Source organism: Carlito syrichta, unplaced genomic scaffold (assembly GCF_000164805.1).
Source record: "Carlito syrichta isolate Samal-C Ts95f unplaced genomic scaffold, Tarsius_syrichta-2.0.1 Scaffold87115, whole genome shotgun sequence".
In the NCBI taxonomy this organism is placed as follows: domain Eukaryota; kingdom Metazoa; phylum Chordata; class Mammalia; order Primates; family Tarsiidae; genus Carlito; species Carlito syrichta.
This window is the reverse complement of record NW_007031211.1, coordinates 180,654-207,507: the sequence shown is the minus strand read 5'-3', so window position 1 is coordinate 207,507 and position 26,854 is coordinate 180,654. Positions and strand designations below refer to the sequence as shown.

The window sequence follows — 26,854 nt, the reverse complement described above, 5'->3', positions numbered from 1 at the left end:
CTCAACCTCCTGGTCTCAGGTGATCCTCCCACCTTAGCCTCCCAGTACCTGGGACTACAGGTGCACACCACCATGCCCAGCTAAGTGTTTGATTTTCTGTAGAAATGAGGTCTCACTATGTTGTATAAGACTATTGCAAGGCTCACCCACCTAAATGGGTAGGTATCATGTGTTCAATCTTTTTTTTTTTTTGAGTGGAGCCTCGCTCTGTTGCCCAGGCTGAAATGCAGTGGGACACTCACGGCCACCCCAGTGTTGATCTGCTGGGCTCTGGCGATCTTTCTGCCTCAGCCTTCCAAGTAGCCGGAACTATAGGCATGCACTGCCATGCCCAGCTAATTTTTTGATTTATTGTAGAGCCGAGGTCTCACCAAGTTGCCTAGGCTGGTCTCAAACCCCTGGGCTCAGGCAATTCAGTCTCCTCAGCTTCCCAAAGTGCTCATGTTCAATCTTTTTGTATGATTATGATCTTTCTATGATTTCTTTGTTTCTTGATTCTTCTTGTTTCAAATATTCCTTTTATAAAAACACTTTAGAACACTTTTGTATAGGTAGTTAAATCAAATATGCATCAAAACGAAATCTTAGTTCAGGTAAAGAGAATGTAACAATTTCTGCTTAAGGGGGATATTTAGTCGTGGTCCTGAGTCACTTTTGAACACCTGTTAGATTTCTGTGTTCCAAATGTTGTAGGACAACTGTTGGCATGTCCTATTTTAGCCACAGGTATGTTTTCTTTTCAATGCTGGCCCAGCAGTTTCATTGACTGACATGCCTGAATGTCCAACGTTGTGGGTGTGACTTTAGGTGAAGGCTAAGGCTCAGCTCTGGAGCCAGAACTGGGTTTGTACTGTTTCTTCAGTCTGCCTTCCATGGTGTCAGTTTCAACTCCCAGGACTTAGCAGTTTGTGATTTTGTGTCTCTTGAAAAATGAGGAAATAACTGACTGAGTTATTTCCTCTATTTAGGGCCCATTGGCCTCTCCTGGTGAGACACAAGCTTTACTTGCTGTCACTGCCAGCTTCCCCTGTGTTCTTACAGCCGTGCTGACATCACCTTTTTTGCTACAGCAGGCACTGGTATTGTCAGCCACGCTGGGCGTCCAGAGGACTGGAGGGGCTGCACCATGGCTTTTTATACAGAAGGACCTGGGAAGTGTTCCCCGTTGCCCACCTGCTCTAGTGCTGGTGACTTCTAGGAACTTTTGTTACCAGAATGCTCTGCCACTTGACTTTACTCCAGACCTGAAAGCTCTAACATGTAGTGACTGTTACCCAACTGTTGCTTTGCAATACCCTTATCTGCACTGCATGTCGTTTCCTGAAGAATCTCCCTTTCCCTTCGTGAGGCTGCTTTAGCACGTGAGGTGCTACTCACCTTCTCTTTTATACCTTCATTTTTTACTGTGGCCTGGATAAAACCCTAGTATTTGCTCATTTGTTCTGGCCAAAGGGAGTCGTGAAGAATAAACAAAGCTAGAATTTTTTGCAAACGTATTTAGCCAAATAGTTATAGCAAGCTTAGTTTATCCAGCACATTTATGATAACTCAGTGACTTTTTGGAGAAGGGGGTGTGGTGGTGGTGAAAAGAGGCTGTCTGATCTAGAGTTGGGAGTTGTTAGGGTGGTGACAGATACAGAGGGTAAAACCTTGCCAGTTATCCCTCAACTGGGTGTGTTTTCTGAGTTTTGCCTAAAATATGATGAGGTCCTACAGCATATGAAAGACTAGTTTTGAAATGTCAGTGCCAAATAGAACTTTTGAATTCTCTATGTGACTATCTTCCTTATATTACCTTGTGAAATTGAACGTAAAAAGAAACCACCTATGTCTCGACTGTGGGGAAATCTGGTAATGTTTTCTCATGTGTGTTGATTATTAAGAAAACAATTGACAGTACTAAAAATAATTTCTTTATTAGTATATATGCAGTCAAGCCTCAAATAGAAGCAAACATTACCTGCAAAAACTCTTGGGAAGAACGTTTGAAAGATGGGCTGAATGTCTTCTAGCCAGTTAATAGCAGAGGAATAATACCGTTTTGATAACTCATAAGCCAGCAACCATATCCTATGCTCTACATGTTAAATTCATTTGTTTTTCAGACAACATGATGTGTGAATTTTCATTTTATGTGCAGTTTCCCACTTATTATTTACATTTTTGATTTTTGAAATTAATATTCTTTTTCAGAAAACAGTCTCCCCGGCAGACCGCAGGCACTTTTGCTGCTGTCTTGCCTGTTGTGGCCTTCACAGTGTACCTGTCCTGGTGAATAATTTTACCCTGGTGAATCCAGCCTACCTAACCTGCCATAGCAGGACCCCAAAAACAACACACTGAAAAAAAGCCATGGACTTAATACCTTTCTGTTTATGAGGCTTCCAACATATACCTAGACGTGATTTGGAATAAAAGGACTTCACAGTTAAAAATAAAAGAAAACTGTGTCCCTCTGCCACTCCTAAGAGAATAATACATGTTTTGGGGTGTGTGTGTGTGTGTGTGTGTGTCTGTCTGTCTGTCTGTCTGTCTGTCTTTGTCTTTTTCTTAATCGTCATATTTTTTCCCCATACTATCACATAGGACATTGCTGGTGACATGCGCCAATATCTAGTTTCTCAGAGTAGAGACCGCTTAAAGATATTCCATCACCAGAACCCTAGGCTCATTAAATGGCTTAATAAGTCTTTGTATAAAATATATTTTTCATGTATCTATTTTCCTCAAAATGCTATCAGGATTTTTTTTTTTTTTTTGCCAAGTACATAATTTATATCTGTTTCCCTTTGCAGTGTCATAACATAAATCAGCTAGGGGTTTCTTAAGAAATTTTCTCAGTGTCTGCTTATCATACTTCAAATCAAAAGAAACTGGTCCCTACAAACAGGCCTCTTGCCCTTCCTCAAACGGTACCAGCTTTTAAGTTGGTCTTTAAGAACCCTGTTTAAAAATATGACACACTAAACTTGATTCTTGTGTTTAGAGAAGGAAGACAGCTGTGTGACTTGTCTTTGATAATTTCTTGTGTTCTTTATTTACTATTTAAAGTTATACATTAAGTGACCAGACTAGTGATTATAAACTTAAACCTACTTTCTTTGGTGGAATATGATTGAATAAATATATACATTAAAAAAATTAATTAACAAGGGAAAAACAAGTATTAAGGAAGAAACCTACTGATGAGTACTTTTTTCTTTGGTGTTACAAAAAATATGGAAAATTGGAGGTTTGAATTCTATTACTGTAGCAAAACTGGATAATAATGCTGGAGATAATACTTACGATCATGGACATATTTCTTTTTTCTGTTCTTTTTTTGAGTGTGTGTGTGGGGTCTCACTCTGTCACCCAGGCTGTAGTGCAGAAGCGTGAGTACGACTCATCTCAGTCTTGACCCCCTGGAAGCTCAAGCAGTCCTCCTGCCTCAGCCTCCCCCAGTAGCTGGGCTACACGCACATGCCACCACGTCCAGCTCATTTTTTAATTTTAATTTTTTGTAGAGACGAGGTTTCCCTATGTTGCCTAGGCTGGTCTCAAATTCCTAGCCCCAAGCCATCCTCCTGTCTCCCCCTCCCAAAGTGCTGGGATTACAGTCATGAGCCACTGCGCTACCCTCAGGCACGCTTTTTAAAATTCTTCTTATGTAATTAAAGATGACGACATGCATACATGGCCTTTATGTGAAAGAGGGTAGGTATTCACAGAGTATCTGTGCTTTCGAGCGTTGTATTTCCTCTTTTAGTCTTGGAAGTGTCTAAGTCATTCTGAGCTTTTAATGGGATGTGCAGTTTCTTACATAAGATTTCCCTAAATGGCTGGCAGAGAAAGAAATAAATAATGGGGTCCAGGCAGACATTTGCAGCAGACAGAAGCAGAGTGAATTCTTTCACGTAGAGCAAGATTTCCTTTGACTGGCAGCTGTAGTGCGCTTCCGTCTGACTCTGTGTGTAGGGGATCCTGGCTATGTGGTAAGGCACAAAACAGACGACAAACACAAACACGATGCTGAAGATGTTGCGGCTAGATTTCTTTCTGACCGAAGTGGAATTCTTTCTGGACCTCAGGTGGGACTTAAAGATTTTCCTGGTGATAGCAGTATAGAAAACGATCAACAGAAGAAACACAACCCAGAAGATGCCCACGAAGAAGTAGTTCGATGCTTTGTGCCACTTGCGGCCCAGCTCGTTCTTCAGGTCCATGCATTTAATGTGCGCCTCCTCCCTGACGCTCTGGTTGGTCAGAATGATGTTGGGAACCGCGAGCAGGAGCATGAGCGCCCACACCGTCACCGACAGGAATTTGCTGTAATTCACCGACTGGATGAGAGAAGTCAAGAGGGGCTTCACGATTTTGTAATACCTGTCAAAGCTGATGAGCCCGAAGAACACGATGCTGACGTACATGTTGACGTAGAAGAGCACGGCCGAGACCCTGCACACAAACACGTTCAGCTGCCAGGGCCCGAGGCCCGAGTCGCCGAGGATCTTGAAGGGAAAGGTCAGGCTCATCAGAAAGTCGGCAACAACGATGTTCTTGAGATAGACGATGAAGCTCTTGGAGCTGGGCACGTAGAAGAATATCCACCCCGACACTCCATTGAGTAGGATTCCCGCGATGAAGACCAGGAAGTACAGCACAGGGATAATCTGCTTAGTGATCAGGGTGTTCCGGGAGCAGGGCCCGTCTGGAGGCTGTGTCCCCGTTGAGTTGATCATCTTGTAACTTCTCAAGGCCAAGGCCTGAAAAGAGATGTGAACCAGTCACTCCAAGGGCAGTTTTACAGCCTCGAAGTCATTTGCTGAGCAGTAAAGAAAGGGCAATGAATATAGTCAAATCCACCAAGTTCTTTTTTTTGAGTGGGCGGGGAGGGGGTCCTCACTTTTTTTTTTTTTTTTGAGTTGGGAGTCTCACTCTGTCACCCAGACTGGAGTGAAGTGGCCGCTCCCGGCTACCGCAGCCTCGATCTGCTGGGCTCCGGCGATCCTTCCGCCTCAGCCTTCCAAGTAGCTGGAACTACAGGAGTGCGCTACCACGCCCAGCTAATTTTTTGATTTATTGTAGAGATGAGGTCTCACCAAGTTGCCCAGGCAGGTCTCAAACCCGTGGGCTCAGACAATCCACTCACCTCAGCCTCCCAAGGTGCGGGATTACAGGCTGAGCTGCCGAGCCTGGCTGGGGGTCTCCCTTTGTTCCCCAGGCTGGAGTGCTGTGGTGCCAACATGGCTCACCACAACATCAACCTTCTCGCCTCAGGTGATCCTCCTGCCTCAGCCTTATGAGTGGATGGGACAACAAGCATGCCACCACACCAGGATAATGTTTTGATTTTTTTGTAGAGATGGAGGGTCTCGAACTCCTGGGCTCTAGCAGTCCTCCCACCTCGACCTCCCAAAGGCTGGAATTACAGGCCTGAGCCACTGCACCTTACTGAACCCACCAAGTTCTTGAAACTAACTTTTTCCTTTATGTTAAGTTATGCAAATTTGGCACGCCTTCCTCTGTCCCTCCCTCCCTCCCTCCCTCCCTCCCTCTTTCCCTTCCTTCCTTTCTTTCCCCTTTCCCTCCCCTGACCCTTTTCTTTTGCAATGAAAAGGAAGCAGAGAGATGACGGTAAAAAGAAATTGGTGAAGCAGAATAGTCTGAGAACTTTAAGGTAATATGGAGACTAGCATTTCCCTAAAACTCCAGAATTCTAGGAAATAGTCGTATTTAAATGCAGTCTTAAAAAGTAATAACTGTAAAAGAAGAATCTATCTGTTTCATTTTAACTTCATGTTTAATGTATTGTGTTTTTACCTGTGTTGGAAATGTGACTTTTTTTTTCCTAAAAGAGAACTTTTTATTTATAAAAATGGCCTTAAATGTTTACATATTATTTTAAAGAGTTACTGAGGCAGACCTTAAAAAAACATACCCTACATATATTATGGTTGTAAGACACTGTCTTTCAAGCATATATAACTGGTATTTTTTGGTATGGGATCATGGGTACCTTTTCAAAATTGAGGCTGTGTGTGTGTGTGTGTGTGTGTGTGTGTGTGCGCGCATGTGTCTGAGTTGGAGTCTCACTCTGTGGCACAGACTGGAATGCAGTGGCACACCCCCGGCCACTGCAGCCTCGATCTGCTGGGCTTTGGCCATCCTTCTGCCTCAGCCTTCCAAGTAGCCGGAAATACAGGCGTGTGCTACCATGCCCAGCTAATTTTTTTTGATTTTTATTGTAAAGATGAGGTCTCGCCAAGGGGCCGGGGGGGTCTTGAACCTGTGGACTCAGGCAATCCACTTGCCTCGGCCTCCCAAAGCGCTGGGATTATAGGCTGAGCCACCAAGTCTATAATCATACAACCAAGTGTATGTTTTCTTACTGGAAAAAAAATGGATTTGAATTGTTTTTATACATTGGTAAACAAACATAAATGATAGAAAAATGATATAAAAATTCTGGGAAATGTTTCCCAAAGTACATTCAAGAGCTGCACTGTCCAGTATGGTAACCCCTAGCCATATGAGCACTTAAATTGTGACCAATCCAGGTTGAGATGTTCTATACGTATAAAATGCACACTAGACTTTGCAGGCTTCGCATGAAGAAAACTTAAAATACCTTTGTATTTTAGATATTGATGGCATGTTGAAATAATATGTTAGGGATACCCCATTAAATAAAATGTTATTACTCTCAATGTCACTTTTTAAGACTATGGCTATTAGAAAATTTTATTATATGCAGTTATATTATGTTTTTATTAGACAGTGCTGTATTAGACATTGAACCTTCTATTGTTTAGAATCCTGTATATTCTTCACTGATGTCAGAAGTATTGATTTAAGGCAAAGGGAAGATCAGAATTAATTCAAAAGGTTATTTGATGCATCAGAGCAAATGTTTACTGCACATCGCATATATGAGTAATACTGGCATTCTTCTTAAAACGCTTTAGTATCTGTCTTTCCCCTCAGGATAAAGTCCTAATTCTTAAACGTTCAGATCCCTTCTTGGGCTGATTCCTGCCTCCTCTACTTCGAACACTGAGTTCCAAGACACTGCTGGTGGTATATTTTGAGCTCTTAAATATTGCCTTAAAAAAAAAACAACAAAATAGTGGTGTTGATAGTAAGAGCCTTTGTCCTGAGGGTTCAGGTGTCTTAGAGCATGACATCCTTTTCTACAGGGCAGTTCAGATCACTCATAGATTGAGAGATGATGGAAAAGAAGCTCTCTTAAGGCCGGTGAGGCCAGTTGTATCTTGAGACTGAATGGCGTGAGCATGTACTGGATGAAAAACAAGACAAGATTGTAAAAAAGATGTATCATTTTTGACCTTGTAATATCCGTTCAGTCTTTCTGCCTTATCTTTAGTGTAGACCTGATTTGATGTCCTGATACAGGGACCTAAGGACACTTCAAATCATTTCACAGATAGAGGAAATAGCCATATCTGGATGTTGATTATATACAGTGATGTACACACATAAGAACCAAATGAATCAGAAAGAAAATAATATCTTGGTATGGCCCAACAACCCTCTCTTTCTGCCCCAGCTTCTAACTCAGTTGATTCACAATTTATGCCAGTCTATTATGGATGAGGGATAGGCAATAGAGAATATAAGAAAAGAAGAAAAGGACTCCTGGATGATTTAACTGAAAAACATGGAGAGTTGGGCATTCTGGCAAACCAGTTTATATAGGTGTCCTGTTTGTGGAGTCCTGCTTTGTGATAGTTACTTCTGATATTATTCTTGGATTTCTCAAGTGAAAGTGGTCATTATGTTAACCTTCAGGCTTTAAAAATATTAACAGTGCTCTTTAAATTCTAGAGATTGCATTTAAAAAAGATTTATATATGTGGTTAGACTTTTTAAAAAAATACTTAACAGTGTAAACCTTTAAGTCTTCCTTGTTTCACAAATCCAGATAAATAAGAATGAAGTGTTTGAACCTATATCTACCATCACTTTGACGTCTTTGGTAACATAAGGCCAGGCTGGGTGCAGTGACTTAAGCATGTAATCTCAGCACTTTGGGAGGCCAAGGTGAATGGATTGTCTGAGCCCACGGGTTCGAGAACAGCATGGGGAACTTGGTGAGACCTCATCTCTACAATAAGTTTAAAAAAAAAAATTAGCTAGGTGTGGAAATGCATGCCTATAGTTCCGGCTACTTGGAAGGCTAAGGCAGAAGGATAGCCTGAGCCCAGTGTGTCGACGTTGGGGTGGCCGTGAGCATGCCACTGCACTCTAGCCTGGGCAATGGAGTGAGACTCCCAACTCAAAAAAAAAAAAAAAAAAAAAAAAAAAAAGAACACGGCCAAATGAGATTGATAAGGCCGAAAGACAACTATTGAAGTATAATAGGAGCATCATGTAGATTGTTTTTTGTTTTTGTTTTTGCACAGCTAGAATGCCAAAGCCAAATTTTCAATCTCACCCTAGATAGTGAGTGTCCTTGTCCCTCAGTGCAACATAAGGTTTTAGGATTGCACCACATTAAGTGTTTTCAAGTTGTCAAGTATTACATACAACCTAAGGGTTCTCTCTTTAGCCAGAATTTAATTGATACAGGGCCATGCAAAGCAATGCTCACTCCAGAAATACATTTATCTTAATAAAAACTTACTTAGTCTGCTCTGAATCCATTACTCATCTTCTGTGGAATTACACATTGTGACCCATTTTTCTGTTGCGTATAGACTACCTTCCACCATCTTAATTGTATGCAATAATTCTTTCTCTGAAGAGAAATTATTCTTTCATCGCATTTTGATGACATTAGCAAAGCTCTTGATAATACTTGAGAAATTTTTTTTTTTCCAATTACCTTTTATAATTTTTTGGGTGTAGTATGAGGTCTCCTTTCAATGAAGTAATTTTGTCCAGTGAGTGCTTGTCATCTTGAAGTAGCCACGGTGTTTCTTCACTAAGAATCCTGTATTACAGGAGAAAAACAAATACTTATGTTAAATGAGCGCCAGACTGTTTTTATTAGAGAAATATGTCTGTATGTTTTAGATTCAGCTTGTATAATTGTGAAACATTTCAACATATGCATTTGTTGTTGTATCACTGTACTTTCTCTTTGCTGTCAATATTGATGATTATTGATTTGGTTGTAAACTTCTGTGAGAAACTTAAATTCTTTGAGAGTGTTGGGCATTTGAGAGTGTTTTTGGTTATTAGTTGATACCACTTTGAGAGTGTTTTTGGTTATTAGTTTATACCTTTTTTTCTCTGTGAATATGCATGCTCAAGCCACTTCCTTAAGTTCCTGAATTTAACAAGTTATCTTTTTTTTTGAGTTGGAGTCTCACTCTGTTGCCCAGGCTGGAGTGCAGTGGCATGCTCACGGCCACCATGGCCTGGACTTGCTGGGCTCAGGTGATCTTTCCGCCTCAGCCTTTCAAGTAGCTGGAACCACAGGCACATGCCATCACACCCGAAATTTTTTGATTTATTGTGAAGATGAGGTCTCGCCAAGTTGGCCAGGTGGTCTTGAACCCGTGGGCTCAGGCAATCCTCTCACCTCAGCCTCCCAAAGTACTGGGATTATAGGAGTGAGCCACCATGTCCAGCCAACAAGTTATCATTTTAGAAAGGAAATCGCAGGTCTAATACATTAAAAAAAAAAAAAGCCTTTGTCCTATTGACATTTTGAGCCAGATATTTGTTGTTGGGGGCTGTCCTCTACATTGTGGGATGTTCAGCAACATTCCTGAATTTTACCTACTGGACACCAGTGGCATACTTCTCTCTCTCTACCCAGCTGTAACAATCAAACATGTTTGTGGACATTGCCAAATGTCCTCTGGGGGACACAATTGCTCTCTGTTGATTACCCCTGGCCTAATGAGACTAATGTGTGGACTTTACACAGATAACACCTAAAAGCTATGTTGTCTGCTAGGAAGGGGATAAGTTAGCAGAATGGTGATTGGATTTGATTCTGCTTTGGTCTAGGTTTACCTTTCTGAATTCTTTAAAACAGTGCCTCTCAAATTTTAATGCACATACATGTCACTTGGGGATCGTGCTAAAATGAGAACAGAGAGTCCGTGATATGCAGCTGGTCCAAGGACCACTCTTTTAGTATTTTTTTTTCAGACCTTGTATACAGGGGATATTTAGTAAATGGCAATGAGGGTGAAAGGTGTGTTTTCCTTTGCTGTAGTTGGGACTTTAGACAGGAAAAGCTTATATTCTATGTAGACCTGACATCTAGGGTCTGTCCCTGAGTTTATTCATTACAGATTTCATCATAATATTCCCATCCTTATGAATCTCACTTGTTCCTTCACCCAGAAGTAGGACACCACCTCTCCCCCCACCATCCCTACCACTTATCTTTTGTCATCTCTGAGAATGTTTAATGTTGGACACTTGCCACATTTTGCAGTAGCTCTAGGCTCAGCCAGGGGGAATTTCACTTCACTCAGAAGAAGGAGCTCCCCCCAAACTCTCCCCTTATCTTTCTTCATCACCCAGAACACTTAATGTTAAACACTCACCACATTTCTCAGAAGCCATCAGGGACATAAGTTTTGAGTCTGTTATCTTTTTCTCATGTCCTATTTCCTGACTTTCCTGCAGCATTAGATATTATTGATTTCCTCTTGTTGAAATCATTTCTTTCTAAGGTATACTGTAGCCCTTGGCTCCTGTATATTGTAGATCCCTGTCACTTCTTCCTTTGCCAAGACCTTTTGTTAATTCGCTCACTAAAGCCATCAGAATGTGCTTGCCAGGCACTAGGGAAATACACTGGGGAACTCTCAGGAAATTTCCAGTCTAGTGGGAGACTGAACAGGTGCAAACAAGGGCCATAATTGAAGGAGGAAGCAATAGGAACAGAGTGAGTACTTGTCTAGCTTCAGGAGTGGTGGTATCAGGGTAACTTTCCCTGGAGTATGTGATAATGAAAATTTACAAATGAGTTGACTTTAGCCAGGCAACAGGGAGGGGGTGTGTTTTGGGCAGAGAAAGTTATAGGAACATGGAGACACATGAGATATTAGCACAGTGGGGGGCCATGGATTGCCTGTGTTCTTGGATTACATGATAGACCCTTGCCAATGAGTTACTATTACCACCATTTTACAAATGAGGAAACCGACACTTAAAATGGTTAAGCAATTCACCAAAGTGCAGTTAACACATGGCCAAGATACATTTCAGCTCCAAGCCAGGGCTCCCCTCCTCCTGAGAGAACGTGGGGGCAGCGTCTTCTATGTGAGTGTGAGCATGATGAGCATGGACCCTGGCCCTTCAACATTTTGCTGGAGTTGCGTCTTTAGGCACCAACCATATTTGTTTTCTGGAAAGTTATGTGGGTACATGTGCATCGTTTGAGAATGTGTATGTCATTTTTTGATCTGAATTTTAAGGTTCTGTAAGGTATGGATGCCTGTAAGTTCTTCAGTTATCTTCCAGATAACTTCTCTATTCTCTACAGAATAGAGAACCTCCGTTTTAATTGCCACATCTCTAAAAGTGTCTAACATGAGTGTGTTTCTGGCTTTGATTTTGACTCAGCTTTCTCCTACCCTGATATTCAAGGAGACATATAGAATCAGACCATTCACAAATGGTGATGAAAACAAACTACATCGACCTACACATGATGGAGACTCTGCTGTGGGGAGGGACCCAGATCTGCTGCATGTGGTTTGAATGCCATACATGGATCCCCTGAGCCCCTGGCCTGAGGAGGGCTCTGCTGGCTGCTGTTTCTTGCCTTCTCAGCAGCTGTGATATTGGGATAGTTACCAAGTGCCTCTGAGTATCTGTTTTTACATTTCTAAATTGAGGGAGTATAGTAGCTCCCTCATAGGATTCCTGTTCTTGTAAGAATCAAATATCTGGTGCCTGCCAGGTGTCAGTCAGTGGAAACATTGGGGGAACAGAAAGTGACTCAGCTGACAACAGAATAAGCAAATACCTCTGGGACTCTCAGGCTCCCAGTAACACACATGCACCCACCCCCCCCCCCCCCCCCCCGCGCGCGCACGCATAGGCTCCTGCATGGTTTCCCCTGCTGCTCTGCTTTTCCTCAGGTAAAGTTCTTCTGCACGGAAATGCAGGGCTGCAGGAGACACAATAGACACAGTGCAGAGTGCTCTGAGCATCCTCCGTTGTGTGGTCCAGCAGTACTTGCGCAGGGGACAAATTGGGGGTGGGGGCCTTTGTTTCTGATTGCCCCTCACTGGTAGCCAGAGGAAGCAGCGGTTGCAACAGGGGTATGCGTGAAGGCCAGGTGTTCTAGCTCCTACCCGTTATCCACGCAAGCCTCATCTTTGATTAAGGTGGCATAAAGCTCTGCCTAACTCCTGCCTTCAGAGTTTTGGGAAGCCATTCTTGTCTCTGTCTGGAACTAGGTTGAGCCGTCTGGATTCCTGAATTTTTTCCAACTTGTTCTGCAGCATTGTTTTGGAATACAGGGCCCTATTCCCTGGGGCCAGGCAAGGAAATGAATCTTTGACCTCTTTTTGCCTCACTGAAATGGTGTTTGCCTTTCTCAGGCAAGCAGTGCTCACATCTCCAGATCATGGGGCTTTTATCCATTAGTGGATATCCATCCCTTTGCTGTGGAGATGGGGAACAGATTTCCATTTCTGTGAAGGCGACAGCTTTAACCACTTAGCTAAATAGCAACCACCTGTATGTTTGTTCAAGATTCAGGCTTATGGAGCCAAATGGAAAGAATATAAATATCCAGGACTTGAAGTGGGAGTGGAAAGATGACGCAGAGTGATTCCCATGCACTTATTAAACCATGGTGTTGTGACCTTTCTCCCTGTCTTGTGTATTGATCCCTGGTGCGTGTTCCATGATCTTTGAATAAAATATATTGTAACGATAACAACTTATGAATTGAACGATTTTTTTTTTCTTTTTCTCGCTGTGTTGTCCAGGCTGGTCTTGAACTCCTGGGCTCAAGCAGTCTCCCACCTTGGCCTCCCAAGACCTTGAATTGACCAGTTCTTTTTTTTTTTTTAGTTGGAGTTTCACTCTGTCACCTAGGCTGGAGGGCAGTGGCACGCTACTCATGGCCACCCCATCGTCAACCTGCTGGGCTCCAGCACTACCATGCCCAGCTGATTTTTCTTTTTTTTTTTAATTGTAGAGACAAGGTCTCACCAAGTTGCCCAGGTAGGTCTTGAACCTGCGGGCTCAGGCAGTCCACTTGCCTCGGCCTTCCAAAGTGCTGGGATTATAGGCTGAGACACCGAGCCTGGCCAAACTGAACAGTTCTTAAATGGATTTGTATTTTCTCAAACAGAGCATGTGACAACGGAACAACAATATTCATTTCAAATGTAGGATGTAAATGTGAAAGATGCATTTTTATATAGCCTGAAGATGGAGTTCAACGTACATTTGAAGTCAGAGACCTTTACTTTAGGAAAGTCTTTAACCCACAGGTTGGGATCTGATGTTGATTGAATACATGTGTCCTCCTTAAACCATTCCATTTTTTATAGTTCACCTTTTCCATGATTTCAACAGGAGTCAGTCAAGAACACTGTAAGAAGCTGGGCTTGGGGGCTCAGCCTGTAATCCTAGCACTTTGGGAGGCTGAGGTGAGTGGATTGCCTGAGCCCACGGGTTCAAGACCCGCCTGGGAAACTTGGTGAGACCTCATCTCTACAATAAGTCAAAAATTAGCCACGCATGATAGCATGCTCCTGTAGTTCCAGCTACTTGGAAGGCTGAGGTGAAAGGATCGCCGGAGCCCAGCAGGTCGAGGCTGTCCCGGCCACTGCACTCCAGTCTAGGTGACAGAGTGAGACTCCAACTCAAAAAAAAAAAGAACACTGTAAGAAAGTAGTCTTATGTCTTGCTATACATATACTCCAGGGGAACTATTAGATGCCATTTCATTATTTGCCTTAGATACAATATCTGTAATAATAATTATTATTATTTCTTTTGAGTCAGAGTCTCACTCTGTTGCTCAGGCTGAAGGGCAGTAATATGCTTGCGGCCACTGCAGCCTCGACCTGCTTGCCTCAGGGGATCCTTCCGTCTTGGCATTTCAGGTAGCTGGAAGTACATACCTGGCTCATTTTTTGATGTACTGTAGAGATGATGTCTTGGCAAGTTGCCCAGGCTGGTCTCGAACCCGCGGGCTCAGGCAATCCACTTGCCTCAGCCTCCCAAAGTGCCGAGATTATAGGCGTGATTTTATTTTATTTTGTATAATAACAGGCACTCCTTGCTACTTGTAACATAAACTACACTTATATGTGCATGGCATCCTTGGACGGTGTGAAACATGTTGGGACCATCTGTTTTACTCCATGTTTATTATTATTATTTTTAATGTAGCTTATACCCACTACCTTTTTTTCTTTTGCCAAACGCTAATCTTTATCTTGTCTACAGGCTACTTCCCTTCAAACTATAAACCTGCTCAAAGATCTTAATAAAAACAAAGCCAAAAATCTGTCGGTCCAGAAGTCGTGACGCCCCAGTAGCTGTGAACTTGCTCAAGCAGTTTTTAAATGGAAAAGTAGAACCTCTCCCCACCCCCCCACCCCCACCAATGGCGAAATAGTGATTTCCCAGTATCAGTGACCTCATCTTGTTTCTAAGAATCACTATCCATTAAAAGGAACCAGGGCTGCTTGAAGAAATGACTGATTTCTTCACATGTAGAAAAAGTATAAGGTGAGTTGAGATATCTTGTGGGTAGAAAGCAAGGAAGTGCTTAGACCAATGGGGAAATGCTAAAATAGAACACAGAAGGTGACTTGAAGATCTTCTAGATCTGGGGCAATTTGGACATTGACAAGAATGACAGCTATAAATGAAAATATGTTGAAAACCAAGTCAAATTTAGAAGTTTAGAGTGATATTTAAAATGCAGTTTTAAAAAAGGAAGCCTGGAAATGGGGAAGCTTTTCTTTACCCAAGAACACCAGCTAGCAAAGGTAGAGGGAAATGGTAGAAGAATTAGGATATCACACTTTTGCTACCTCGGTGTGACAGCTGGTTTAGGCAGCAGTCTTTAATGGCTGTCAAAAGCCACTGGGTGAAGGGTTATGGGAGAATAGGATCTTCTAGTCTGAAAACAGACTCCCCCGTCATTTAGAATACTCAAGAGAAAAATTGTACCTCCTTGTCAGCAGGGAAATCTGGTAGTCACTGAATGATCAAACTTAGCAAAAATGGGATAACCTGACAGTGCGTGCCTCCTGATACGATGCAATTAGATATATGCAACATACCTATGCAGTACTGTGTCAGAAATTACGAATGAATAATCAGACAAATTCAGAATGTGGAACATTCTAAAGCAACCAGCCCAAGCTCTTTAAAAAGAATAATGTTATGCTGGGCGTGGTAGCTCACTTGGGGAGACTGAGGCGAGAGGATTGCCTGAGCCCAGGAGTTTGAGACCAGCCTGGTCAACTTGATGAGACCTTGTCTCTACAATAAATAAAAAAATTAGCTGGGTGTGGTGACATGACTATAGTTGCAGCTACTTGGAAGGCTGAGGTGGAAGGATCTCCTGAGCCCAGCAGGTCAAGGCTGCAGTGACTGTGAGCGTGCCATTGCACTCCAGCTTGGGAGACAGAGTAAGACTCCGACTCAAAAAATAAAAAGAATGTCATGAAAAACACACAAGATGGGGTGGAAGGGGGCAGTCCTATATCAAAAGAGGCTGAAGAGAAATAATTTTCTGAATTAGTTATGAGTGTTCATTAGAGGGAGTAGCTATAGAAATTATTGGGATAGTTGTGTAAATCTGAATACAGATTCTAGGTTAGATGACGTTACTGAATCAGTTACTCTTCCTAGGAATATTAATGGTGTGGTTAAGCAGAGGAATATTCGGAGATGCATGTTAAAGTATTTAGGAGGGAAAGGTCATGATTGCCTGAAACTTATTTATAAAATCTTTTACTGTGACAACACAAAGTAGATGTTTGTGTATATAAACGTGTATTTGTGCAGTCTTTTGCTGGCATATATTAATTTGCATGCCTCTGTGCACACCTACTTGTATACCTACATGTGTTTTGGATTTGAGAGGAGGTTCTTGAGCTCAGTGCCTGATACATAACAAGTGCCTGATGACACTCTCCTGGATGCCTCTGCTATTGTTTGTACCTTCCTTCTTAGTCTCCTGCTTGTGCTCCTCCATCCTTCTTAAATTTGATCTGTCTTGTTCTATTCTTGACAATCTTCTTTTCTCTTTTCACCTACTCTTCTAAGCCAAAGTAATCTTTATTTAAAACATTGTTTAAAACCATGACTTGTTTTTCTTTTGTCCATCGTATATTCTTTTGACACCTATTACCAGGCAGTGTGGTTGACGTTTGCAGTAAAGCAATAAAAAACACCGACATATTAGCTGGATGTGGTGGTGCACGCCTGTAGTTCCAGCTACTTGGAAGATTGTGGTAGAAGAATTTGAGCAGAGTAGGTCGAGGCTGTGGTGGCTATGAGCATGGCACTGCACTCCAGCCTGGGTGACAGAGTGAGACTCCAATTCAAAAAAACAAAAAACCAAAACTCCTCAAAACAAAAAACCTGATATAGTCTCTGTACTCTCAGAGAACTGAATCTGGGGGTTCTGGCATCAGAGCTGCCTCATTTCCATCCCCTCCTGCTGAGAACCCAGTTTCCACAGATCTGGGTCCCTTGCAGTTCTGGATGTTGAGGAGGCAGACTTCCTCACCTCCCAGGAAGTCCTCTCATGCCAGCCTCACCTTGAGCTGCACTGTGCATTGCCATCTCTCCTTTAATCTCACCTTCTGTAGCAATAACTGCCATTCAATGGGATCTTTACCTTGCCCCAGTCACAGACCATTCAAATTCATCTTAAAAATAGTTTTCTTTTAGCCCAGCCATGGTTGCTCACAACTGAAAACCTAGCACTTTGGGATTTCAAGGTGGGAGGATTGCTTGAGCCCAGAAGTTTGAGATCAGCATAGGCAACATAGCAACACCTCGTCCCTACCAAAAATAAAATAATTAGCCGGGCATGGTGGCATGTGTCTGTACTCCCAGGTACTTGGGAGGTTGAGTCAAAAGGATCACCTGAGCCCACAAGGTAGAAGCGGTGAGCCATGATCATGCTACTGCACTCCAGCCTGGGTGATGAGACTCTAACTAAAAAAAAAAAAGAAAGAAAGAAAGAAAAAGGCTTTTTTTCCCCTCTAATGTAATATTCGACACTCTGGAAAGACTTTAGGTAGTATAAGTTAAAGCACAACAAAAAAAACATAGCACCAACTTGAGAGCGAGAGCCCTGTCACGCTTCCACATCATTCCTACACCTCCCTGGGCTGTCTGCTTTGCTCTGCCTTGAGGTAACCCTGTCCCGAATTGTGTATTTTTTATTTTCTCCCTTTTAAAACAAATGACCTTAATCCATATTTACATGCATTTCTTTGTAAAAATTGTTTATGCTGTATGTAGTCATTTAGGACTAAAAAAAAAAATCTATTCAGCATTTGATTGTTCAAGGTATTGCAACTATTATGTTATAGAACTGAGATTTGAATTCAGGTCATTGTTCATTTACAGCCTAAACTAATAGAGAATACCGCATCCTACTGAAAATACTTGTTTTTTTCTAGCTTGTCTGTTCTACTGTATGGGGAGAATGCTTTATATTTTCACCTAACTTAGCAAATGGTTTCTAGTAGGTGCTGTATAAATTGTTGATGAGTGACCTAAAACATGTTTATTTTACACAGAAAGAAAGCAGGTGCAGGATTGAGCAAGTTCTCAAATTTGCAACCAGAGCACCTAAGATTGGGATCCAACCCTTCTAGTCCCTCAATGACTATAGCTTCTAACCTGTGTGTTCTTACCTAGTTGTGTGCTATTCCCCTATAGATGGCTGGCAGAGGCCTGGTAGGTGTGAAGTCCATGTAACTTGGACTCTCACTTGCTCCCAAGTTTCTCAGCCAGGGGCCACCATTGCTCTCCTGGTGCGTAGCAGAAGCCTCTCCTCAGCCGTGTGACTTTTTGACCCATAATATGAGTCTATCCAGCCTGCAGCAGCAAAGGGCCAGCCAACTTTCTGTCTCTTGAGTGTTGCTGAAATAGTTAGTTTATGGAAAAAGTGCAGGTGTGTTTGTGTGTGTGAGGTAGAGGCTGTGAAGAGAGCAGATATTTGGTGCCTTTGGCAAGTAACCTAGTATTTTTGTAGGTATAGATTATTGAGCTACTTAGTTCTTTTGGTCCAATGGGACAAATATTCAAAATACAAAGCAAAAGCTTAACTTCCTAGCTACCCACATGAGCTCTTCTGTCGGACAGAACTCTGAGCAGGCATGTGTTTTTTTTTTTTTTTGGTCCCAATAAATCATGAAAGGTTTCTAGACTTTTGTAAACTGGTGGGGGGCATAGATAGTTTCCTACAAGGGTGATCAACTGCTTCCTACAAGGGTGACCAACTGCATTTTGCCAAGTAGTACATGGGAGTAACAGGAATATTCAGGCAAATTTGTTTTTATATTGTTACTGTGGTGGGGTTGAAATACCTTGAACAATCAATGCTGAGTAGAAGATTTTTTTTTTTAAGTCCTAAAAGACTGCACACATCATGAACAAGATCTAAAACCAACTCACTGGGGCAGAGGTACTTGGAGCCCTTGTCTCTGCCTGTGACTGATTGTTTCTGGCATCTTGGTGTGACTGCATCATGCTGGTCTCTGCTAAAATGTCACCTTCTCAGGGATGCCTTCCATGGTCACAGCATCTCACATAGCCACACCCCTATGTAGCGTTCTCTAGTCTCTCGCCATGTTTATTTTCTTCATATCTGTATGGTTTAAAAGAATGTTTATTTTTCCACTTATTTCCTCTCCCCTCTGCCTATTCTTACATACAGTTGTTTTTAAAGGAAAGCTTTTTGAAGACAGAGCTTTTTTCTCTTGTCATTGCAGAATTAGGAGGACCTAGAATAATGCCTATCATATTGTTGGTGTCAATGAATACTAATTAGCGCTTTTTGTATCTTAAGAAAACTTTCTATCCTAAAATCTAGAATAGTGGTTCTCAAAATATGTTTTGCAAAAACCTAGGAGTTCCTGACACCCTTTGAAATCAATCCACATGCCATGAAATCAAACACATCCAACTGTTTGTAGTCATTTTACACCTTACTGAATCTGAATTAAACAAATGAAAAGAAAAGCCAATTTTACCGATTACTTGATAAAGCAGCATAGATTATTCATTTTATTAAATCTCAACTCCAAAATATGTCTTTTTAATATTTTGTGGGACAAAATAGGAATTATATATAAAGTGTTTTTGCTGTATGTGACGGTTGTCTAGAGTGATTTGTGTGATTGAGTTGCAAGTTGAATAAGATCACTTTTTTATGGAACATCATTATTGCTTGATAAAATGACAAACTGTAATAATTCAGATTTGTGTATTTACCAGACGATTTCTCAAAACTGAATGAACTGAGAGACATTTGTTGACTATGAAATTCAAACTTTCAAACTAAAAGAAAAATTTTGGAAAAATTTTTGTCTGCCACTGTGAACTTCATAGCTTTCTAATACTGAGACTGAGACTAGCGGCAATATTTGTTAATATGAGTTTTTGGTACTGTGTAATGAAAAGTATCTATACTCAAAAGTTCTGCATGAATGCATTTTCTCCAAACCACCAATGTTTGATGTTATAAAATCAAGCATGAGTAAAAGATCTATTCAAAGATACAGATAGACTAGATGATTTCAATGTAACAGTATAAAATATTCATTGATATGTTTTTAGATCCAATATTTCTTTTCTTTTTTATTTTTGAGTTGGAGTCTCACTCTGTCGTCCAGACTGGAGTGCAGTGGCTGCTCCTGGCCACTGCAGCCTCGACCTGCTGGGCTCTGGTGATCCTTCCACCTCAGCCTTCCACATAGCTGGAACTACAGGCACGCGCTACCACGCCTGGCTAGTTTTTTTTGATTTATTGTAGAGATGAGGTCTTGCCAAGTTGCCCAGGTGGGTCTCGAACCTGCGGGCTCAGGCAATCCACTCACCTCAGCCTCCCAAAGCGTGGGATTACAGGCTGAGCCACCGAGCCCAGCTAGATCCAATATTTCAATCATGCTTTAAGAAACCACCTCTTTTGAGTTTTGGTATGCTTGCTTCTTTGCTGTTATTAATCTGCATGAGATTGGATTTTCTTGAACATACTTTAACCACAACAACATTTTGCAACAGATTGAACATGGAAGTGAATATGAGTATCCTACTGGCTTCTCTAGGCCGGATGTTAGAGATATGAAAAGATATAGAATAAGGCACTTTCCTACATAAAATTTTTTTTGAAAATATTTTTCACAAAAATGTTATTTGTGTTAACATGTGATGTTACTTAAAGTTTGTAGAGCTTTTACAATCTTAACTTTTAATATAGTAAATATGGATAGATATGACATACACAAACAAAAGCTCTTTGGAGTCCTTGGTAATTTTTAAGAGAAAGAGATTCTAAGACCGAAAATTTGAGAATTCCTGTCTAAAATGTATTTTAACTGTATTTTCCAATAAGATTTTTTTTTTGGTGGAGGAGGTTAGTTTACTTGTTTTAACACTTCAGCCCTTAACATATGTCTATTGTATTGAACTGTATGCTAATATCAAAAAAAGAACTCCAGACTTTTATGGAGAGTAATTAAACTAAAACATATATAAAACTTCCCAGTCTGTCATTGTAACTTCTGTAGGTAACATACTAGGGGGAACCCAAAAACACTCTGGAATTTATTCTTACATGTTTAAACTTCAGTCAGCTTCCAAATACTCTCCATCTGATGCAAAACACCTATCGAGATGCTTTTTCCACTGCTCAAAACATGACCCTAACGGTTTTTGAACTCATCAATTTTGATGCTTTTTAGTGCTTCTGCTATTTTTTGTTTCACCTTATCCACATTGGCAAAACGTTTCCCTCTGAAGACTTTTTAAATCAGGAAAACAAAAAAGAAGTTGCTTAAGGTGATGAGGAGGGGTGTATAGGGAGGTAAGGCACCAGGGTCATGCTGTTTTGGTCAAAAACTGTTGAATACTCAGTGTGGTGTGGGCAGGTGTGTTTGTAGATCACCCATCGTGAAATGGGCAAATGCATTGAAATAATCTAAAAAAAGAAAATTCACCAAAGTGGAATGCAGCCTTTCACAACAATGCTTGCTGGTACACTGATGCTGATGGGTCTCTAGAACAACACTTATCTGGTGAAGCCTGTACTACAAGGGACCCACCCTCCAAAAATTTCGGGTTTTCTGGTTTGTTTATTTTTGGGGATGTCCCCCCTTGCATCTTTCATTTCATTTTCCTGCGTCTTTTTTTATTTTTTATGTATGGCTGTTTGTTTGGTTATCCACCAAACCTGTGAATCAAGCAGTTAATAACCTGTGTCTTTCTCCTAACCTTTTTGGTATATGGTCAACACCCGTGGGGCTCACAGCCCCAATCCTGAATGCCAGGCTATCCATTGTTCTGGACAGGAAGGAGAGGCCTAATTGTTTCAAGTGTTGGTCACTGATGATGATAGGTACTCAGTGGCCATGTGTTGATAGATGCTCACTGTCTGTGTACCGGCATGATGCTCAGATTTTTATGGGAGCGACAGCAGGTGAATTAGGAGAAGTATTCATTTTCTCTTATTTTTGTGAATTCTCTTTTGGCCCCTGGAATCACAGATTATAATGCAAGCAGTTTCCCTTATGGTTTTGCTCTTGTCACTACGACCTCTAACCTAATAAGTTATTAGCAGGGATTGGAAAGGAATTCCATTTTTATTGAGTAGCTGCTATTCCAGGTACTAGAATGTCTATTTAGTTTTTTAGCAGCTCTTTGGTTTTTATTATGGCTGTTTTATAGGTGGTAGGACAGGAGAGGGTCAAAGAGGTGAAAAAGTTAAAAAACAAAACTAGGCCAGGCTTAGTGGCTCAGCCTGTAATCCCAGCACTTTGGGAGGCCGAGACAAGTGGATTGCCTGAGCCCACGGGTATGAGACCAGCTTGGGCAACTTGGCGAGACTTGATCTCTACAATAAATAAAAAATTCGCTGGGCATGGTAGCATGTGCTTGTAGTTCTGGCTACTTGGAAGACTGAGGTGGAAGGATCGCCGGAGCCCAGCAGGTCATCGCTGGGGTGGCCATGAGTGTGCCACTGCACTCCAGCCTGGGCGACTCAAAAAAAAAAAAACAAAAACAAAACTAAAAGACTGAGCACGGTGGCTCACACTTGTAATCCCAGCACTTTGGGAGGCCAAGGTGGGAGAATCACTTGAGCACAAGAGTTCGAGACTAGTTGGGCAATGTAGGAAGATCTCGTCTCTACAAAAATATAAAAATTAGCCGGGTGTGATGGCACACACTTGTAGTACCAGCTACTCGGGAAGCTGAGGTGGAAGGATTGGCTGAGCTCAGGAGATTGAGGCTGTGGTGAGCCATAATCATGCCATTGTACTTCAGCCTGGGTGACAAAGTAAGAACCCAATTTGAAAAAAAAAAAAACAGTAATAAAAGATGTAGCTCAAGGTTATGGCAGAATGCATCAAATTCGGTTATTTGTCTGCAAAGCACATCCTTTTTACACCAGGTCAGATTGCCTCTGTAAAAATGTGAATCCCAATAATATTGACTGTTTTATACTAATGCAATCATTGCCAGTGTTATGTAAACAGCCAGTCAAGGTGCCAATCAGTTCTGCACACTTGTATTTATATATAAATTACAATTTATTGGACCTAGTCATTTCCTTAGATGAGAGATAAGGAGAGGTAGGTGAAAGGGCAGTGAATTTGAAGCCAGATGACTTTTTGTCTTTAAGTCATCCTTGGCCTTTTAGCAACGTTATCTTGTTTGAATCACTGAACCTCTCTAGACCTTGGTTTTCTAATCAGTGAAACAGATGGCCTTTCCCAGTGTTACCTGGTTGCCAAAATCATCTAGTGAGATGAGAGTGTCTGTGTAAAGGCTTTAAAAACAGGGAACTGTACCCAAAGAAGTTCAGTGCTTGGAAGGGTTAATTAGAAGACATAGATCTTGCTATCACTGAAAAATTATGTAAAATACATTAATACACTATTTGCATAAAATATAGTGGTTTTCTTCTTACCTTGACTTCTAGGTTTGCCTTATGAGACTGTCTTCTTTATTTTTTATTAGGTTGAATCATAAAATTGCTAATATTTCACTGTTTTTACCTCCTAAAATGGCAATTTCATAAGTTTGATGCTAATAAATTTAAATATTATTAATAAAATTACACACAAATGGTTAAAAATAAATTTGTATTACTATCATAGAGAGTGTGACAAAAAGCACAGGTAAGTCTAGATTTTGTAGTATTTTTCAAAACATAATTTTCCTCTGGCTTGTCTTTCTCAGGCTGGCTTGAATTTCAGGTATTGATCCCTCTCAGCCTGTGAAATGTTTTGTGTTGAAGAAACACTAAGGGCAATGAAGCATCTTCCCCTGTAAAAGAGGAGTTGCAAATGCTGGTCTAGCCATTGTAATTGTGTTAAGTGGGCCACACATGTATTAAGTGGGCCACACATGTGTGGATGTATGTATTGTATATATTCATTTTTCTCTTGAGATTGCTTCCTTTAAGTGGGAAATGCTAGCAAGAAAGTTGCTAGGTATAAAAGTGAATTAGAGAGAAGACTTACGAGGTAAGATATTCTACATTTAAGAGTTATTTGTTGAGAAGACTCACTTTTTAAAAAAAATGCTACATTTAGTGGTTTTTAGAATTTTTCAAGGGCAGGGGGAGCTGTGTTTGATAAGCTATTCTCCAAATCTCTGCCCTCTCTTATTGCAGTGTTCTTACAATTTTTTCAGGAGATGGGGCTCTTCACTTTTTTTTTTTTTGACTGAGAAGTTAACTAGAGTGGATTTCTAAGCATGAATTAATTTTTAAAATGATCTATTAGTCTAGATTTTTTGATTTTACTATGCAATTTCTGAAAAAATCAGCAATAGAATAAATTTAGTGAGTTCTATTCCTTGTCCTTGTCATCCACAAAGTAAAACTAAAGACACTATGAACATTTGATATTTAAATGTTTTGTTCAGTCTCAGAGGAATAAATCAGAAGTTAAGAATCATGGACAGGAAAATTAAAACCCAAGACATTAATAAAAACTAAAATGGAACTATGAGACCCATTTAATTCCTATTTCTTTCCATTGGAAAAAAAAATTGTGACTCACCATTAAATCCATACCAGTGACCCAGGCATTCAGTATTTTACAGAAGACTTCACGGCTTCCTTGCATGAAATATTTCAGTTTTGTGAAGTTGTGACCTTTTGTGCTCTCACACCAAACCTTCTGTGTTTTGTTTTCTTTCTTTGGCGTTTGAATTTGTTATTGGACTGCCTTTGCTCTGAAGATTGCATACATCATAACCCAGTTGTACTGGCTTACTTCACCATATCAAATACTCATTTTTAATAACTCACTATCCACATACTCAGTTCTATGATAGATTTATACATTTTTTAAAGTAGAAGTTTCCTAATGCCTAACATACAAGCCCAATGGAAGAAAATCATGTTTTATCAAATTTAAAAAGGATATTAACAGGGAAATGTTAAGTGGACTTTCAGTTTATTCTTTGAAACTGGAAAAGTCAAGTTTCACCCAAAAAACTGTTACTCCACTCATGAGTTAAAAAAAAATGTTAGGAAATCCAGACCACAAAAAGTCATTTCCCACTGGCATCACAAATACCCTCTAACTGCAGTCTGCATTGGATGGCATTTTCTTACTTACCAGTTTTCCAGTTTCTTAGTGTCTTTGTAGGCAAGTAGGATCAGCAACCGAGTACAGCAGCTGATGTTGAGGGAAATAGGTTTTGCTTTCTGCTCATGTTGACCAATGCAAACACTGCATTAGCTCTCACACCAAAACATTTAGAGTGCTCTGAAATATTGACATCTCGCCAAATGCGTGAATGTCAAGTACTACAGATGTTCAGTACTCTTTGGAGCTCAGCTCGCCTACATACTTGTGTGAGTTGGATCTGATTTGAATTTACTTAGGGTTACAAATTATCAAGGCCTGACCAAACAGTAAATAGTATAAAACTGGTTATGGAGAGAGAGACCAAGCGAGAGCTCCAGCCAGCAGGGAGGCTAGATCTTTCCCATGCCTGGTTGTGACCTTTTCCTGTGAAGCTGTTATAATAATAGTTTCTGTATTTATTGGGAAGTATTTTCAAGTTTTAATTCACATGGCTTCAAACTAACTCCTTGAAGCTTGTTGGAAAACTAAAAATATCGGGCAAACATACCTGCACATTTCCCACCTGGAGTACCAGGGGAGGCTGTGCAGGCAGGTGTTAACCCAAAAGTCTTGATCAGTACAGGGTGAGCTAACTACCAAATGAGAAGAGACATTGAAAGGACCCCAAGGCTGTCTCGTCTAGGACTCAGGTGATTCACTTCTCTTGTCTCAAACTGTTGCTTCCATCCTGACACATTTCCAACCTTGAATTGCTGTTTTTGCATTGCTGATCTTTGTTCAGGTTACTCTTTGGTTTCAGAACCCTGTCTTTTGGTCCTGGGTTGTTACTTGATTCCAATTTTTGGATATTGCCTTCTTTAACAACTTATTCCTGGGGCCCTTTACTCTGAAGTTATACTCTGCATTAACACAATTACAATACATCTGTCAGGAGGAAGGACCCCTGTATCCTGCACTCAACTTGGAGTTCATCCAGTTTTGGGCCTGTCTCATCCTCTTTACCTGTTTTACGACTTTCTTCTCCTCTGTCTTAGAGAAGCATGCTTATGATCAATCATGCCTGTTATTATCAAACAAACTAAAAGAAAAACCCTTAAAACTCTCCCTGAATCATTAATCTCCTTAATTAGCAGCCATCCAAACTGTACCTATGCCTCCTTATCCAAACTTGTTGAAATGGCCAGTGTTTGCTGTCCTTGTTCAATCTAGTCCAGCTTGACTCTGCCCTTAAAGCTTCTTTAAAGCTCTCAAAGCCCTCCTCATTGGCCATTGTTCAATCCAGTGGACATTTTGAAAGATATTTTATGTTTTTAAGGCAGCTATTTTTTGAGTGTGGTCAAATACACATCCAATGTTACCATCGTAACGTGTACAGTTCACTGGCATTAATTACATTCACATTGTTGTGCAACCATCACCACCATCCATCTTCAGAACTTTTTCATCTTCCACAGCGGAATTCTCTGCCATTGAATAATAATCCCCCGTTTCATTTCCCCTTGATCCCAGTTCCTGGTAACTACCATTTTTCTATGAATCGGACTACCCCATCTACCTCATTTAAGCAGAATCATACAGTATTTGCCCTTTTGTTTCTGGCTTATTTCACTGAGGATAATGTCTCTAAGGTTCACCCATGTTGTTGCATGGGTCAAAATTTCATTCCTTTTTAAGACTAAATACTATTCCATTGTATGTAAACCACATTATTTGTCCATAGTCCATAGTCCCTCGGACTGTATCCATCTTTTGGCCCCTGTAAATACGAATATGGGTGTACACATATCTGTTTAAAACCCTACTTTCAATTCCTTAGGGGTATATGCCCACAAGTGAAATTTCTGGATCATATGATAATTCTGTGTTCACTTTTTAAAAAAAGTTGCTATACTGTTTTCTATAGAGGCTGCACCATTTTATATTTCCACCAGTAGTGCACAAAAGTGCCATTTTCCCCACGTCCAATCTTATATTTCCACCAGTAGAGTATTAAGGTTCCAGTTTCTCCATGCCCTTGCTAACACTTGTTACTCTGTTTTTGTTTGTTCTTTTTTGGTTGTAGCCATCCTAGTGTGTATTGAATCATTAAGGCTGCTTTTGATGTTTCACTC

General features: G+C 40.9%; 2 protein-coding genes across 2 annotated transcripts in view; one reads left to right on the top strand and one right to left on the bottom strand.

Moving 5' to 3' along the window:
• MED12L (mediator complex subunit 12 like) overlaps positions 1-26,854 on the top strand; it is a gene marked incomplete at its 3' end in the record, with an annotated part of 335,349 nt that overhangs the window by 128,859 nt on the left and 179,636 nt on the right. The window lies entirely within an intron of this gene.
• On the bottom strand, positions 3,646-25,007 carry P2RY14 (purinergic receptor P2Y14). Its single transcript, XM_008057456.1, has 3 exons — positions 24,771-25,007; positions 8,828-8,935; positions 3,646-4,745 (listed from the first exon to the last, which is right to left on the bottom strand). Exon 3 carries the CDS (start codon positions 4,719-4,721, stop codon positions 3,705-3,707), a length of 1,017 nt encoding a protein of 338 aa, XP_008055647.1. The 5' UTR covers positions 4,722-4,745; positions 8,828-8,935; positions 24,771-25,007; the 3' UTR covers positions 3,646-3,704.

Coding starts and splice junctions, on each gene's coding strand:
- P2RY14 (XM_008057456.1), bottom strand. CDS start 4,721: ATGATCAACTCAACGGGGACACAGCCTCCAGACGGGCCCTGCTCCCGG.